Raw genomic sequence first — 17,829 nt, 5'->3', positions numbered from 1 at the left:
GCTCTGTGCCGCCATGCTCTGTAATTGTAGCTAGATGGGGAACGCTGTATTTTTTTCATGCTGGATGCTCTAAGAAGTGTGCACATATATGTAATGTGTATATACATTTTCCATTTGTTTGTCACAACAACCCTTCTATCCTTTATTTTTATAAAATATATCACTTTCTGATATTAAACGGGTCACTAATTTCTCTCCTTTACTCTCCATGGTAGTTACTTTTCTGTTGCTGTCATAAAAATACCATGACCAAGGTAAATTATAGTTTATTTGGACTTACAGTTCCAGAGAGAGAGAGAGTCCATATTGGTGGGAGAGGCATAGGGCCAGATGGCCAAAGTGGGAGGCTGAGAGACCACATCCCCAACTGCAAACAGGAAGCAGTTGAATGAGAGAATGAATTGGGAGTAGAGTGAGGCTATGAACTCTCTGAGTTCTCCCCCAGTGATCTACCTCCTTCAGCAAGGCTTCACTACCTCCCCAAACAGTGCCACCAACTAGGGATCATGTGCTTAAATACCTGAGTCCACAGGGACCATTTCTTACTCTAACCACCACGTTGTCTAGCCCTCCTCTGTGGAACATGGACTAGACTCTTAGGACTATCTGTCTATCTGATCACCCTGTACCTACCACAATACCTGGCTTTTTACGCTTGGTAAGTGGTTGATATATGCATGCATGAACAACTTTATGACATGATACATATGACTAATCCTGTATTTTCACAGTGAGGTCTGTACAAGGGGCTAAAGTTTGTCCAAAGCCACAGAGCTCTGAGGCAGAGTCATAACCGCAGATCTCAGAGAGTGCAGGAGCTGAGCTCTGAGCTGTTCTCCCATCAATTCCAGCCCACCCGTAGTCAATCTGAGAGACAGGAAGATGGGACATGACATCTCGCCGGGATGGTTTCTCTCTGATTAACGAGCTAGGAAGATTTGCACATAATAGACTGTGTTCCAACTTCTACAACAGTCACAGAGACAGACATGAGGTTGTTCACATCTAAAGCAGGAGGCAGGGATCCAAAACTCACACCAGGCATTTGCTGAGTGAAGAAGTGGCCACTGAACCTGGGGGTTCTTGCATGAGAGTACTTAACCACCAAGTTACACTCACAGACCAGGGTCTCTATTTGAGGCCACTTTTAAGAAACAGATTACTAAGAATGTGAGAACTTGGGTTGAAGAGAGAGAAATGTCTCCAAAGCATGTGGTTTTCAGGGGATCCTAACACCGGTACAGGAAGAAGATCAGAGACAAGGAAACCCAAATATATCTGAGCCCGTGGCCACCTGACTCAGGAACACTGGCCACAAAGATCATCCACTTAACTTGCCTTGACCACCAGGCGACCTTTGACAGATCTGGGGCTTCAGTGTAAGCATACACCAGTTCTCCAGGGTGTGTGGGAGTTGAGGGGAAAGCAGCTTGGGGCAGTCTACAGTTCAGCACCAACCCAGGTTGGGAGACAGCAGGCCACAGAGCCTGGGGGCCGACAGAGGGAATTTTAGGGCCAGCAGATACATGTTCTCCAGCCACCTTGGACATTCAATTTTATACAAACCACACAATAATTCTGAATTATTAAGTTTCCAGGGGTTAGCTAATGTGGATGAGACCCAAGGATGGTGACTTTTTGGGAAACGCTGACAAATCCAGCTTCCAGGTTGTCAGTGGGAAAACCAACCCTGTACTCTCCCAACCCCACGAGTGAGCACACACACTTTCATACAAGCGCATCCATTAAACCGTCAGACGTAGTTACACACGAGAAATGGACACACACTCACTTGCATGCGCATAAGGGGACCTCTGAGGTCCTGTTTGGTCAGCCACATCCCTCAGTGACATCTTGGGACGCCTTCCTCTCATCCTCCTTGGAACTGCAAAATGATGCTGTTGAAATGATGGAAACCTTTGTGCCCGCATCTCTTGACTCTGTGAGGAGGGTGAACAGGCTTTTCAGCACAAAGTCAGCCCAGATACAGTGGTACAGATTCCCTGGAATTCTAAAGCCACCGGGCAGCAGGGGCTGCTCCTTTTGACGCAGGAAGTGAACAGGGCCACAGGGTTCCTGGTTAGAGCTGAGAGACAGAGACAATGAATGCCTTTCATGTCTCCCTTACATGAGGCCTTTCTGGACCTTTCTCTGCAGGAGCTGGGACCTGGTAAGGGCTAGCCCAGGGGCCTTCAGAACTCCTGTTTAATGTTGAGAAACATAGCACAGAAACACAAAAGCAACATCTCTGATCCCCCTCCCCCACAATAAGCACCGACAGATTCCGTGAATGAACTAACTGTGGCTTCCCTTTACCGTTCCTCCCTCCACCCCACCCGCTGCCTACCCCACCCCACCCCCTGACCCACCCACACCTTTGGAGTTATTTCACCTACTTCTCCTGAAGTTGTTAAACATTTAACAATGTATTGGCTCTACAGGGCTGTTGTAGGGTGTGGGAAGCCCTGAGTGACCTTGTACAGGGTAGAACAAGTCCTGAGTGAACTTGGATTACTGGCATGAGCATGGCCAATGCTTAAACGCTTCAGATCATGGGAGTGGCCAAACCTTCCCTGGGTGAGGCTTAGAGGCTCAGAAGGATGCGGAATTTTCCTCTGCTTCATGTACCAATGTTGGCAGTGAGTGTGGAAACTGGCTGCCCCCTCCAGGATGACCGCTCCTCTATAGAGACATCCTACAGAAATCAGTTAAGCCTGCATCCTCTCGGCCATATACAATACACCCACATCCTCAGGTCTGATGTATTAACTAAGCAGGCTAAGGTTCCGGGCTGCTGTCACAGTTGGTGCCCTCCACCAGGGCAAGCACAGCCTATCAGACACCAGCTGTGTCAGTGTGTCTGTCCTTTCTTCATAGTCTCATGTCCTCATTGCCCCAGTTATGGCAAGCCCTGAAGCCCTGTAGAGCCATGAAGCCTGTCACTTCTCTCAAGTGTTCCAAGGATCGAAGTCCTTCGTGGTGCTGGGCTGGCTCAGCACAACCTGGGAGGTCTACTTGGCTAGGAAGATATTTCTTCAGTCAACCACTTGTCCTGTGAAAACCACTGAAGGAGGGGGTGTGAAGGGGATTCTAGACCATTCTAAGATGTAATGGCCAAGTCTATACTAGGGAGAAGAATGTCCTTGGGTATGAGGAACTGCTTTAATGCACCTTTTGGTTCTGAGAGGCCCACGACTTGTACAGGATAAAAGAGACAGAGATAAAGACGGTCTATTTTGTTCTCAGACTGTTATAAAAGATGTCTATTCTAGTGAGAAGTTTTCACGTTTTGATGTTTTCTAGTTCCACTGTCTGACCTAAAAAAAGAAACTCAAGTGAACAGAAGCTAGGAGTGTAAAGAAACAAAGTTAACTGGAGAGGGGCTAGTCTGTTTGCTACAGCAGGAAGGCCCGGCTGCAGAAGACAGGATCAGAAGGGACTTTGAACAAAGGTAATGTTCAGCTGAGTGTTGGTGTTCTTTGAAAATGGCCCCCTCTTTGATATAGGATCTCTCTGGCTGTCCTGGAACTCACTCTGTAGACCACTCTGGCCTTAAACTCTTAGCGATCCACCTGCCTGTGCCTCTCAAGTGCCACAATGATCAGATATAGCCCCAGGACTTAACCTCAGCTATGTTAAGCACAGCCTTGGGTTAGTGTCCTGTAAGGGTGCCATGTTCATGTTTGGGAACAATACAGAGATGAAGAGGGAGAAATCCAGAAGCAGAGGAAGGATCAGAGGAAAATGTAGTCAGGACAGAAAATCCAGAAATTTGGGCTTGGAAGCAGAACATCCTATGATCAGTGTTATATCCCCACTTGGATAGAAAGGGAAGGACCCAGTAGAGAATGGGAGAGTAGAGCCTCCTGGACCACACTGAGTCAACGAGGATGTTATCCAGGCATTTAATCATAGAAGACCTTTTATCAAACGCACTAATTCAATGTATTAAAATTGACCATACTGAGTGTATTAGCGAAACACTCAGGAAGCTGGGCTCAGGACTGCAGGATCACACATTTCTGACAATTAGCCTCTCTCAGTTGAACACATGATTCTCTGCAGAGTTACTAACCCTTAGGCAATGCCAGAGACTATATATATATAATATATACCAGATTTTTTAGCTATTAAAAAACATACTGTCAAATATAACCCAACAAGGGGCACGTTATTTCTCAAGTTAAGAAAACAACTGACCTGCCAAGCATAGAGGTGCAGGCTTCTGATCCCAGTGTTGAGGAGGCAGAGGCAAGCAGATCTCTGAGTATAGGGCTAGCCTGGTCTACAGAATGAGTTCCACACTAGCCAGGACTACATAATGAGATCCTATGTTTTAAAAAAGGAAGAAAGGGAGGGAGGAAGGGAGAGAGGGAAGGAAGAAGAAAGGAAGGGAAGGAGGAAGGGAGGGGCGAAAGGGGAGAAATTTTTAAATATAATTAAAATGCTCTGAATCACTGAAAGAAGACCAATCAATGTTCCTTCTGGATTCATCAAATTCGCATACATGCTTTAGGAAGATTTTGGGAGCTTTCAGTACAATACCTAAAAGATAAATAAGCATTTTTTCATAAAAGGAGGTGCGTAGCTCCTGACATTTAGTTTTATGACTACTGGACGGGGTCTAGGGACTGGGAACCTGTGTGTGTGAAACTGTCTAGTGAGAGTCAATGGTCGCACTGCCCCCAGAACATGTCGGGCGTTTTCTCTCCACGGTGTCCTGGTCCAGAGATGCCAGGCTGAAAAAGTTATGCACAACAAGTTTCACACAATAGATTTTATTTTACAAGATGCTAGCCATGTATTTAACAAAATGGAAATCTCTGATATCTAGCACTTTTCTACATTTACATTGTCAGAGAGGAGACGCTTACATTCTACAGCATACGTGATAATAAAAGAATCCATTGTAAATTTAGATCAGCTGAAACATTTTCTCTAATGACTAGGATTCATTATCCTCCAGTGAGGTAAGGTGACGTTTGCTTTGTAAGAGGAGATGTGGAAGAGACACCGCCCTCCCTCCCCTCTTATCTAGATACTGGGTATTTGATGGATAGAACAGGCGCAAGTCCTTTTCTCTGGTCAAGTGCAAATCCCTTGAATTTAGGAAACAACTCCAACCATGAACCAAGGGTGAAGGCTGCTTCCACCGGCTCCGCTCACACACTGCTCCATAAGGCACGAGGTCCCTGGCTTCCCTCACATGCTGACTGCAACGCCTGAAGCTATTGTCGGTACAGGTGTGTGGGTGACTATCTGAATAATGTACAGTGCCTGAGAGACAGGATGACAGCTCTCGTACCCCCGAACTCTTACTCCTATTCTTATAGACTCTGAGTGCCCAGGATCACTTGTGCCTGACGGAATCCGGGGGCTCTAAGCCCAGATGCAGAGTGCATTTGCCAGGCTTCTCCAGGGCGAAGGCGGGATGCACGCCCTCATTGAACCTGTGCCTCACGGTGAAGAGCAGCTGTCCACTCTCGGCGTTTACAAACAGAAGTCTCTGGTTGGTGTAGTCCAGCAGAATGCCCACTCTGGCTGGACGCTCGGTTGCGTGCACCTCGCTCACGATGCCACTGTAGAAAAATGTGTATCTGAAATGAAACAGAAAGGAAAATTCGGTTTTTAAAATCTTTGGAAATCCTTAGGATTTCATAAGAGAAAAAGAAAATCACTCGGAAAGAATCAAGGTCTCACTTTGTAAGTTCGGTTCCCAGTAATAAGTTGTACCAATGTTGTCCTTGGTACTTTTTGGCCAGAGTCCTTCTAGACGCTGAGGTGGGCTCATCCCCACAGAGGTGCGCTTAAATAGCTCTGCTCCTTCCTTCTCAGGGGGCAGTCCCAGAATAAGCAGCATGGGCCTCCCTTGTGATTTTTCTCTGCATTCTAATTCCTTCCCAGCTGCCCACATGTTTTAACTGCCACATTCATGGTGTGTCATTCTTTTGAATAAAACTCCTTTGAGGCTGCCGTGTATTTAAACAGTACTGTGGGCTTGCCTTCCATACAATGTATTAATTTTACAGTTTTAAAGATTTATAGGTAACTTACATAAGGGCCTTATTGAAGTTCAGGAACAATGCTGCTAGCTTTTGCTAACTTCAAGCTTGGAATAAGCCCCTCTTGCTCAAACCAATTTCTCCATTTTATCTCTAAGTTTTCAGCAGCCTGAGAGTTGGACTGGGTTGCCATCAGGGTTCTCGGTCCAATACAAATGCATTCACCCGAGTTACATGGGCATGTCTGTGTACCTCAGTCCTATCTGGGCCCTCTAGGGTGTGGGGGCAGGCAAGCTCACACTAGGCTATGAGGAATGGCCAAGACAAGAGAGGGTGGGAGGAGGAAGGGGGCAGATCGTGGAAAGAGCAGCAGGAGCAGAACGAGGCAGTCAGATAGGAATGGATGAGGGAGAGAGTAATCCCTGTCCACCTGGCAGGCCAAAGAGGACTAGAAGCACTGACCATAGGCCAGGCTGGAGAGGACTTGGAGCACTGACCATAGAGTGGGCTGGAGAGGACTTGGAGCACGGACCATAGGTCAGGCTGGAGAGGACTTGGAGCACTGGCTGTGACAGTGTATTCAAGGTAGCAGAAACCCCAGGCCCAACAGTTCCATGGTCACACAGGTTACGATTTGGGATTCTAGGTGATTCCTGTTTGATTAGAGCCCCAAATAGGGACAGTAGCCACTAAGTACATATGGCCACTTAAATCAAACGAACATCTAACAATGAATAAAATTCAGACTTTCATCCTTACCAGCCACCGTTCAAGAACATCATTTTTCTATTATTGTACAACACCGGTCTAGAGCAGCAGTTCTCATCTTTCCTAATGCCATGACCCTTCAATACAGTTCCTCATGTTGTGGTGACACCTCCCCCTGAAACCCAAAATTATTTTCATTGCTACTTCATAACTGTAATGTTACTGCTGTTATGAATCTTTTTGTAACTATCTGTGTTTTCTGATGGTGACCACTATGAAAGGGTTGTTGGATCCCCAAAGGGGCCATGATCCACAGGTTGCACGACACTGGTCTACAGGGTTTGGAATGACCCAATGAGCTGATACCCTTCACCTAGGGCTTGAAAAGTCCCTATCCCCCAAAGGATACTCAAGTCAGTTCCAAGGCAGTCTCTATTGTGGAGACAAGAGGGAAAGATGTCCCTTAAAGGCTTGACTTCATCAGTCCCACAGGACCTGGAGTACATCCCTGCTTCTGCTGTCTTTCCTAGCACGCCATTCCTCATGGAGCTCTTAAGTGGAATACATGTGGTTATCTCAGGCCACACCCCCTCAGACCCATGTGAAATGGCCCTGGTCACCAGCCTGTGCAACAGGAGATGGTGGATTTCTTAGGAAGTAGGACTTCATGGGAGGAAGTTAGGCCACTAGGGAAGAAGCCCCTTGAAGTGGGTAGTGAGACCATGGCTCCTCCCTCTTTCCTTTTGCTCTGCAGCTTCGATGAGGCAAACTGTCTTCCTCTGCTGTGTATTGTCACTGCCGTGGTCTAATGGTCACACAGGTGAAGAAACCAGGGAAAGGAAGCCGTGCGTTAAAATGAAGCATTCCTCTGTTGGAGTTGGTATTCTTTAGTTTTGCTTGGGCATGATCCCACCCCAACCCCATGACCAGTTTTTGGCTGTTCCTATTGGGAATTGCTTGACTCTATTCAAATAAGAACTACCCTGAAGCCTGACTTTGGCTAAGTCCCTCAATCTGCCTGCTCTGAACTCAAGCTGATTGTAACCGGATCCCTTTTACACTGAAAAAAACTCTCTGGGCTCCTCTGCTCCTAGTCTGATCACTGCTTTCTGGTTTCCCTTCTTCACTGGGTCCTGTGACTCCCCTGGAGGCTCCCAAGACTGTTCTCGTGCTTAGGTTCAATCAAAAGTCATAAAGCTGGTTTAAAGCCACTGAACTAGAAAACTGAGAACCATAGGTGGGCAGCTGCACCATTCTCCAAAATCCTAAAGGCTACGGGTGCTTCATGCGGTACCATCAGAGCGTGAAATAAAGGCACCTATGGCTGGCCTCTGTGCTGTGAACACACAGATGTGCTGTGTATATCTGCCTACCAGAAGCTCACACTGGGCTTGAACCAGTGACTAAAGCTGTAGGTAGGACTTGTCCCAATTCAGTTTTCTACAAAGTCAGTTCTAGGAATGTGTGGTCCCTGCGCATGCGTGCCAGCGTTCACACTGGAGGTCAGAATGTGTGGTCCCTGCGCATGCGTGCCAGCATTCACACTGGAGGTCAGAACAGAGCTTTGGCAATTGTTCTCGTCCTTTACAGTGGATTCCAGAGACGGAACTCGGGTTGGCCAGGCTTACACAGCCAGCGCGTCCACCCGATGAACCATCCGCCTAGCCCGCAAAGACGTTTTCAAATGAAATGAATACCTATGTTGGGCTCCCATGATTTGCTAACTGTAAACTCTAGGTTTAAATGATTTTAAAACTCTGGGCATGGCTGAGTTCTTAAGCACAAGTCAGCACTGAATGTCAATTCACCACGATTGCTCTAACTTGACGAAGTGTGACTTTAAATTGCACTTGGAGACGGCATCCTTCTGAACCATCTCAGAGAATCAAACTGTCAAGCGGCACGTGGGGAGAACTGCTTATCTGAAGACCTGAGAATCCCAGTCTGGGGGCCTCTGCTGAGAACCCGGGGGAGCACCTGAAAGACTGCTTCCCTTTGAAAGCCGTGCGTTTGAATAATGTCCGCCACTTGGGAGACAGATTCCAGTGCCAAAGCTCTTCCTCGCCTCTGATTTTACATGATCCTACCACCCCAAAAGGTAGCAGGCCAGGCCAGAACCCTGGGTTAGAATTGCATAAAGAATTACTCCAAGGGCTAACCAACTCACCGAGAGGAACCAGGAGGAGGCAGAATCAAGATAAAACCAGAAGTCAGACCATACTGCAAGTGTACCGAGATCACGGCACGTTCCCCTGAGCACTAGCTAAAGGCTGTGAGTAGTCACCTACCAAACAATCTGAATAATGGAGAACACGGTTTGGCAAACTTATCTATAAAGAGACAAAATACCTTGGCATGTGACAGCTATCCAGTTTCTGTCTAATCTGCCATTGTCAGGGCAAAAGTAGCCATAGCTAATATGTAAATAAATGAACACGGCTGTTTTCTAATAAACAAAAGGCAAGCACAGGATCGGGTTTGGTCTACATGCTACCGTTTGTCAGCTTCTGTTACAAGCGAGTGGCAGACAGAGAGCCTGGAAGCCGCCTCTCGCACAGTCCTGCCAATTCTTCCTCTCTAGAGAGAGCCCTCTGAGACCCATTGTGGGGTTTCTCTCCTGGCATGTGTTTAGAAGGGAAAACAGTCCACTTGATTCTTCCTCTCCCTGTCCCTCTGTCATGGCTGGTACACCTTTCTCTGCCTCTCCAAAGCACATGCTTGGCTCTGGGTGGCTAAGTCTGTGTGGTAATGAGGTTGACTATAAGACATCCTCTTATCTAGTTTATGTGGTAATCGGGGTGATGCCTTAACCACCATACCTTTATGGCTGCTGTGCTGTTTAGTTTGGAATTTGGGCAAGGGTATGAGAAGCTGCTCATTAGGTCCCTCAGAGGTCCCTGCCTAGGTACTGTAATTTGTCTTTGGATTCAGTTAGGAGAGGCAGGGCTTCAGCTTACCTCTGTGGCTCAGAGCAATGCATGTACCATGAGGTCTCCCCTTGTCCCAGGGCACCGGCCCTCACCGCTGAGCTGGAGCAGATGCCAAGTCGATAGGCTGGACTGTCTGTGACTGTGGTTTCCCAGTAATGCTGGCCACAGGCAGGCAGCTCCTCACCCAGCACTGAGGGGATCCTGCAAACAGAGTTGACCAGATGAAGCTTATCACAGGAATCACCAGCTTTTACCTCATAATCATCAACCTTATACCCCCTTTAGGCGGTTTCTTCAGAAGCTGCTGCCAGTTGGTTAAAGACACTACCTGTTCCTTATGCTCCTAACCCTGGCCAGATTGCCCCAGGATTCACCAACCTCCAGCATCCATTTGACAGATGCCCACTGTCTTATAGCATGCGCATATGATACATTGTGTCTCTTAAAGGGTCTGGGAACCAGGAAAGGATTGGCATAAAGACAGGAAGGAAAAGAAACACTATAACCTCTGCTCTCAGGGGAGTAGGAAGAATGTAAGCTTCAGTTAGGATAACATAGCTTACAAAGTTTCCTTCTTCCAAAAACTGCAAAAATAAAGGTAGAATCTCTAAAACTTTTCACAGTTTGTAGTTTTGACTCATGGACTCACCACATAGTTCAGGTTCATCTCAAACCATGTAATCCACCTGCCTCAGCCACCCGAATGCTGGGATTACAGGTGTGTACAGTCAAGTTCAGTCTTTCGAACCTTCTAGAACTGAGTTCCAGTGTGTGCTGACCTTCCTTGTGCCAGTGACCTCATGGGACACAGCTTTTAAATGTCTCCACAGCTGGCAAGGCCATCTCAGAATATAGAACCTCATGACTGGAGGAGCCTCTGGAAGGTGAGTTCAAGGCTTCTTTCTGCCTGGATGTAACTATTTTGATAAAGAGCACAGTGAAACGAACCCGACTGCTTTCAACCGTGGATAATTGACCTTTTTTTTTTTTTTTTTTTTTTTTTTTTTTTTGCCTGGGTTGCTCAGTTTTGCTGGAAAAGTGGCTGAGACAGCAAGGAGGACTTTTTAACTTCATAGCGTGAATATTCAGTCATCACACTCTACCCTCGAATAGATGACAAATGGTTCATTTGAGGAAATGTGTTTCACTCACTCTATGTCTTTACCCAGTAACTTCATTTCAGAGAGGCTCCAACTGATAAGTCTTCACTCCCTGGAACAAATCTAGGCGTCCTGATATTTATGAGCTAATTTTCATACTAATAATAAACAAAATTCTATAAAATACATCCCACTCTCCATCAGATAGCATCTATGAACTCTTGCAACTCCAGTCTACTTCTTAGTATTCTTTGTTTTTTTAGAAATCCCATTTCTTTCTTTTTTTTAAGATTTATTTTTTAAATTATGTGTTTATGTTGTTGTGTGTCTAACTGATCACAAGTGCAGGAGCCTACAAAGGCCAGAAGGGGGCATCAGTGTCCCCGGAACTGGAGTTGCTGGCAGTTAGGAGCAGCCCAACTGCTTCTGAAAGCCTAACTCAGGCCTTCTACAAGAACAGCAAGTTCTCTTACCCACTCTCCAGACCCACCCCATCTATTCTTCAATTCTTTTTAAAAACTTATTTTTGGATGTATTTTTAGCATCTACAGTGTTTCAATCCCCATGCTAGACTCTGAGAGTTCAAGGTGGTGTAAGACAGGGCTGCTGTTCAGCAGTTTTTCATGATTAAATAAATGGTGGATAAACAGCTTCATAGATACAGTCAGAGGTTCTGAGACCCAGGAAAGACTTGGCCATTTTCAGAAACAAGTAACACCTAAATGTGTCAGTGGACGGTCAAGCATTGAGATTGGGCCACAGGGCATGCAAGTTCCCAGGGATTGGGGTGACTGTGCCCTGGTTGCTCCTTCTGTCAGAATAAACCCGCGCATATCAGTGTCCTCTGCAGCATGTGCTTCTAAAGCTTTGCCCATACTTTCTCCCGTTTGGCTATTTAAACCCTCAAGATAGTTGAGAGAGAAAGGGGGAGCAGAGAAAGACAGAGACAGACAGACCACAGACACAGAGAGAGAGAGACAGAGACAGAGACAGAGACAGAGAGATAGATAGATAACAGACACAGAGACAGAGAGACAGACAGAGACAGAGAGTCAGACAGAGACAGAGACAGAGAGACAGACAGATAACAGACACAGAGACAGAGACAGAGAGACAGATAGATAACAGACACACACACACACACAGAGAGAGAGAGAGAGAGAGAGAGAGAGACAGGGACAGAGACAGAGAGACAGATAACAGACACAGAGACAGAGAGTCAGACCGAGACAGAGACAGAGAGACAGAGACAGAGAGACAGAGACAGAGAGAGCAGACAAATTCTGGAGGACAACTTCTGTGGACAGAAGTAAGAACTCGATAAGCCATCCTGTTCCTCTTGATACCTGGGCTGCTACTGAAATAACAGAATCGTTTCTGGATTCTGCTTTTCATTGAACCAGAGATAATATCTTAGAGCAGACAGTGTTTCAACCCAAACCATCTGCACTTATGGTCCCAATAAAAATATTGACACTTGCTCCAAGTTGTGGGCTGTGTGTGCCACTTCAGACCTCACAGCGAACAGGGCCTGCTGCACAAATATTTATCCGCATCCCATAACTGAGCGAGCTCATTGAACCAAGAATGCATTTGGTGGGTGAGGTACTGGGGAAACTTGTCCTCTGGTGCTAGGTATCAGCCCAGCTGTGCTGGCTTCTACTTACTCTGTCAGCCGTCTCCTCTCGGAGAAGCTGATCACCGTCCCATTCGAGGAGATCTGGAGGGCTGGGTGAGCTGTTTCTCTCAACAAGAGGAATCTAGTTCCTATGACAGTTAAGAAAAGAAGGTGACAACACTATTGCAATGCCAAGCATTAGGCCAATCCATATATTTCAAACCCTAGGCTCCCATTCTCCTGAAGTCAAACATCCTAACTCGGTATTTCCCATCCACAACCGAAATGCTACCCATGAGCAAGCATTTGCAGATGGCTTGGACTGGTCACTCCCACCTGCTGCTACAGGTGACCCACAGAGGTGGATTCTATGGGAGGAAAATATGCTCTTTGCAGCACGATCACCTGGAAGTGGCAGACCCCACCCTAGACCGACTGAATCTGAAGGTCTACTCGGACAAGATGCTCTAAGATCTGAGTGTGATTTAAAGTTGGAATCTCAGAATAGCCTGTAGTGGCTCCTGTGACAGAATGTGCTAGCAGCATTCTGAGATGTTGGGGAAAATCCTCCCAGATAGGCAGCCCTCCTACTTTTTCCTCAACCCAGGCAGACCCTACCGACATCTCGAACAGCATTTGTGACTCAGTGTGCCCTGCTCCTGTCCATCTTGTGCCATCTGTGTATCTAGGGTAAGGCAACATAGACGCCACCTTCCCATTCCTCCTTCCTCAAAACTGAAAACAGCCGGATGTTTTTTGTTAATATTTTCTGGGGATTTTCTCCCAAACGTCACTTAACAGTTTTAGCACTTATTTGAATTATTCATCCGTCCATTCCTCTGTTTGCTCATTCATTTGACAAACATTAATTAGCACAAACCAGGATAAGTAGAACAAAACTGAAAGCTTGCCACAGAGTTCAAACGATAACGGAATGAGAAAATCATTACGGACATCCCACACCCTAACATTATAGTGCATTATGGGTGTACCACAAAGCACCTGGTAAATTTCTAAGCCCACACATGCTCCAACCCATCTCCAGAGCCAATAAGTCCATTTCTCTGGGGTGAGGCCAGGGGATACGTTGTTGTAAGCACCCTGACTGGTTGTTAAGCTCAGTGACGCTTGGGAACCTATGAAGAGTAGAAATAAAAGAAATGTCTTGACGCTGGATTGTGACAAGCCCTCTACCCAATGGCAGGCTGGAACTTGCTGAGGTTGCTTTAGGTATCTCCTCTGAATGCCACACGGGGACAGACAGAAACACCCAGACATGCTGACTCTACACTAAGCAGAAAGTTACCTCTGGTGGAGATGAGGGCAGCTTCACTCTGCTCACTCGTCCCAGAGGCATTGGTGGCTCTCACATAGAAGAAGTAATTGTCGTTCGGAGAGAGGTTAACTTTGAGCTGGAGTCCTTTAATTCCAGAGAAAGATCTAAACACAGAGGAAGATAATTCTGAGCATTATGTTGTATGAGTAACACTTCTCTTCTGTAGGGAGACCACATCATTATCAACAAGTAACTTAATTTCTTTCCTTTCTAATGGACTTAGCAAGACAGACTCTTTTAAAAATCACTGTCCACTAAAATTACTTCACTGAATTGTTTCTGTTTCCAATCACCTTTTGTTCAGTATAGATCTTCTAGAACCCTCTTCAAGACAAACTCAGACACCATTTTGAAAAAACTAAGAGAAAAAGAATACTAGTGATCTTATGGTTAATGAGAGAGCCCAGGAACATGTTGTGTTTTTTTTTAACTGCTTTGGGGTTCAGTTTTGGAGTAATTCAATTTCCAACACAACGGACCACTATTATCTCACCCACAGATTCAAAGTGTGGAAACCTGAGGGCGCTTGACATCTTTAGACCTCGACAAGCCAGCATCACCACAGCGAACAAAAGCTTAATCTTGGCAAGAGAGGAGAATTCCAACTGCCACATCCCCCAAAGTCTCCAAAGCTGCTAGTATTCCTAAATTGCCCATTTAAATGAAAAGGAAAATGCAGGTACTGGTACCTAAAAGACCGCAGCCTGCACGTGGCTTGTAACAACAGCTCAAACATTTACAGAGAGCTCTCGGGATTTGGAGGTGGAGCTCTCTGGACTTCCCATGAACTGGATGGCTTCTTTCTGTGTGCTTTCCCGACCTGGAAGGAGGACACAAACCCATAGGCCTCTCTCCTTCAGGTGCACTGGGAGTGACTTGGAGAGGTCCAGGCTGGGTGACTTTGCTAATGGAATCCCTGCTAGCCTGAGACCTGCTCTGACCTCTCAGGGGAAAGGATGGTACCTTGTTCTAGCTCATTCCTGGGACGAGGAATTCGTTGTTGTGATTAATGAATGTGCTACGAATGCATTAAAACGATACACCCCCCATCCCCAGGGGATGCATTAAAACAATACACCCCCCATCCCCAGGGGATGTCTACACAATTCTCTCCTCCATACCTGTTGTGGAAAATAACATGGAGAAGCAGAAAAAGGAAAAGTGCATTGTGGACTCAGAGAACAAACTACTTTAGCTTACTCTCAGTGTTGGTTGACCCTAAGGCCCCGTGGCTGGGCTCTACCGCTAAGTGGATCCTACCATGAGTGACTTCTTTAGAAACAAGAGTGCCACTACATAGCCCAAACTGGCCTCAAACCAATTCACAATCCTCCTGGCCCCTGCCTCCCGAATGCTAAGATTAAGGGAGTGCATCTGGAGCCTAGAATGTCTTCAAGAAAGAGACCAATGTCTGTGTGGAGGGATGTAATCCTGCCCCCACCCCATGCCTGCAAACACAAAACTCACAATGTGGTCCTCAGGAGGGTGGGGGTAGGGAGCAGGCCTGTTCTGCAATTCTGCTGGTTAGTGTTTGGCTGGAAAAGGTCAGCACATGTTCCTCGGATGATGTTGGTTATTTCTGGACCTACCACCCGACTAGGCCTCCAGAGAGCAGTATATTTAGCTGCACCGAGAGGGGGTGTGTGTGTGAAATTGAGCCATGTGACCCTAATGACTAGCTGTGCTACAGTTAATTAGTGAACATGCACGTCCTACAGTTGTCGAGTGTAATTCCCACTAATGTCTAGAATATTAGTCCAGAGCAGACATGTTGCTTATCTAGGTTGACAGCCAAAGAAATGTTTTAAATAAACACTGATAACGATCGGTAATAAAATTATTGTTGTATACACGCTCAGCACGAACTGAGTTTTACACTTCGCTCGCTCATTAAATCACTATAGATCACTCACTGCCTTTGCCACCCTGGAGTCTGGGGTGGGGGGGTGGTGATAGGGAAAGAGGGGTTAGCTCTAGAGACCAGACATAACACAGCGGTCTCATGTTGTAATAGCACAGTTGTTGAATATCAAGAATGTTTCTGAAGTCTGTCAAGGACAGCAAATGCCACAACGTCACGTGTATCATTAACTCCACACCATGTGCCATAGCTTGGATGAGGAACAAAGATTACATGGCACTGAAGTCAAAACACAGCACCTGAGACGGCCACACAGATGTGTGCAGAGCTCTCACCCCATCTTTAAAACAACAGCACCAAGCACAAAAACAGAATATCAAATGTGGTGGCACTTACTGTCACAAGTCACGGTCCTCTGCCCAAGCACCAGGTCAAAGGGCAGATACAAAGGTACAGCGCCCAGTCTCCTTACCCCAGTGTCACCAAAGCTTCCATGTTAGCCTCGCCAGAGCTTCAACCAAATGAAGAGCTACTCCCTCGTGTAGCTTATGACTCTATTACTTCAAAACCAAAACCTCGCCAGGCTTCCAACCGAATTCATGTGAAACGTGGTCTAGATTAAAGGATAAGTTAGGTCCACAGGCTATGCACAAACTTCAGTAAATGACCTGACAGCAAATGGAACCACAGTAAATTGTTGCTCCTTAATTAAAGGGGGTGCTAGCTGACCACGGTGAAACACATTTAAAAATCTGAATATACAGGCTAAGATAGGAGGACCCTGAGTTCGAGTCCCAGCGTGTGCTACACAGTTAGACATTGTCTCAGAGAGAGTATTGGTGGGGTTATACCTGTAAGAAAAGGGGTTAGGAGTAAAAGTCTAAAACCAATAACACGATTCAAAGGACAATACGAAATGGCTCGAACGATGTCACTCTGGGTCCTTGAGTGTGGGGTTTCTCCTCTAAGAGCCATAGAGCTGTGGCAAGAGATGGCTTCGTGGGCACAGGATGCAGCAAGGTGAGCTCCTGACATGGCAGTGAGTTGACCACTGAATAATCTGAAGCTGTCACTTAGGCTGCTGCACCCAGCACATGCTCCGTGGTCTCTCATGGCTCATCTCTCCAGCAGCAGGACAATTATTTATTAGGTTCCTGAGCCATAAAGTAGAGATATTGAGGATATCTGCTGTCTCCTCAGCATAAAGTAGAGACATTGAGGAACAGTGACAGTAGGAAAGGGTCTGCACAAGCAGGCCATTAGGGCTATTTTCTGAGTGATGGAACTACCTTCTCTGTTGTGTTAAAGAACAACCAAGTGGAAGCCGTTAAGTAAGGAAAACCTGTCTAACTTGAACCCTGTAATTCTCGACTGACACAATTACCCATGACTCATAATGGAGCAAAGATTATTATAGGTAGGACTTGAAAATGAATTTTTAGAAAGAAATCTTTAGGGACATTGTGTTTATGAAGAAAATTACTAAAGGCATTCCCACTAACTCAGAGTGGGGAGCAGGGAGAGGGAGGGAAGGGAGAGGGGAGGGAGAAGAAGAGGGAGAGGAGGGGGAGGGAGAGAGAGGGGAGAGGAGGAGAGGGAGAGGAAGGGGAGGGGTAGGGAGAGAGGAAGAGGGAGAGGGAAGGGGAGGGGTAGGGAGAGAGGAAGAGGGAGAGGGAAGGGAGGGGTAGGGGGAGAGAGAGAGGAAGAGGGAAGGGGAGGGGGAGAGGGAAGGGGAGGAGTAGGGGAGAGGGAGAGGGAAGAAGAGGGGAGAGGAAGAGGGAGACTTAAAAAGCTATTTAAATAGATACGGCTATTTATCTAGAAATCAGCTTACAACTCTTCCACAAGAGGAGTCAGTAGGACGGCTACAGGTGACACTAATGAGAGAAACCAGGGTCTGAGGACGAAGTTCTGTGCTACACCACTTGCCTGGATTGCTGAAGCCCCAGGCACCAATACCCGCATCACCAAAACCAAAGTTAGAAAACCTCATAAAAAATTACAGCCAGACAGAAGGTGGAACCAAAGATCAGAGAACAGGGGCAAGTAGGAAAGTGTAGAGAAAAATATATGAGATCCATAGTAGGTACATCTACAGAGGCTACTAAGAGACACACCAATTCTTCTGCAGGAAAATGGGGCGTCACGGCACCCTCAATTCTCCCGAAGGCAATCAACTCAACACACTCTCCAAAGGTAACCAACTGTCTAGAGTCGGTTGCTAGAGGAAGCTACACAAGCTTCTGTGAAAAAGAAGAAACAATGTATCGAATG

The 17,829-nt window shown here is 46.5% G+C and overlaps 1 protein-coding gene across 1 annotated transcript in view; it reads right to left on the bottom strand.

Annotated features, from left to right (window-relative positions):
* Nucleotides 1-4,762: 4,762 nt before the first annotated feature.
* Nucleotides 4,763-17,829, bottom strand: part of Cmya5 (cardiomyopathy associated 5) — a 92,849-nt gene continuing 79,782 nt past the window's right edge. The window contains exons 11-14 of the mRNA XM_032899030.1: nucleotides 13,665-13,798; nucleotides 12,408-12,507; nucleotides 9,668-9,841; nucleotides 4,763-5,597 (exon numbers count right to left, since the gene is read on the bottom strand). Of these exons, the coding sequence (XP_032754921.1) occupies nucleotides 5,351-5,597; nucleotides 9,668-9,841; nucleotides 12,408-12,507; nucleotides 13,665-13,798 (655 nt within the window). The 3' untranslated portion in view covers nucleotides 4,763-5,350. The remainder of the gene's footprint in view (nucleotides 5,598-9,667; nucleotides 9,842-12,407; nucleotides 12,508-13,664; nucleotides 13,799-17,829) is intronic.

This window comes from Rattus rattus, chromosome 3, assembly GCF_011064425.1.
Source record: "Rattus rattus isolate New Zealand chromosome 3, Rrattus_CSIRO_v1, whole genome shotgun sequence".
Taxonomy (NCBI): domain Eukaryota; kingdom Metazoa; phylum Chordata; class Mammalia; order Rodentia; family Muridae; genus Rattus; species Rattus rattus.
Note: the sequence above shows the minus strand (reverse complement) of the source record. Positions and strands in the feature narration are given on the sequence as shown.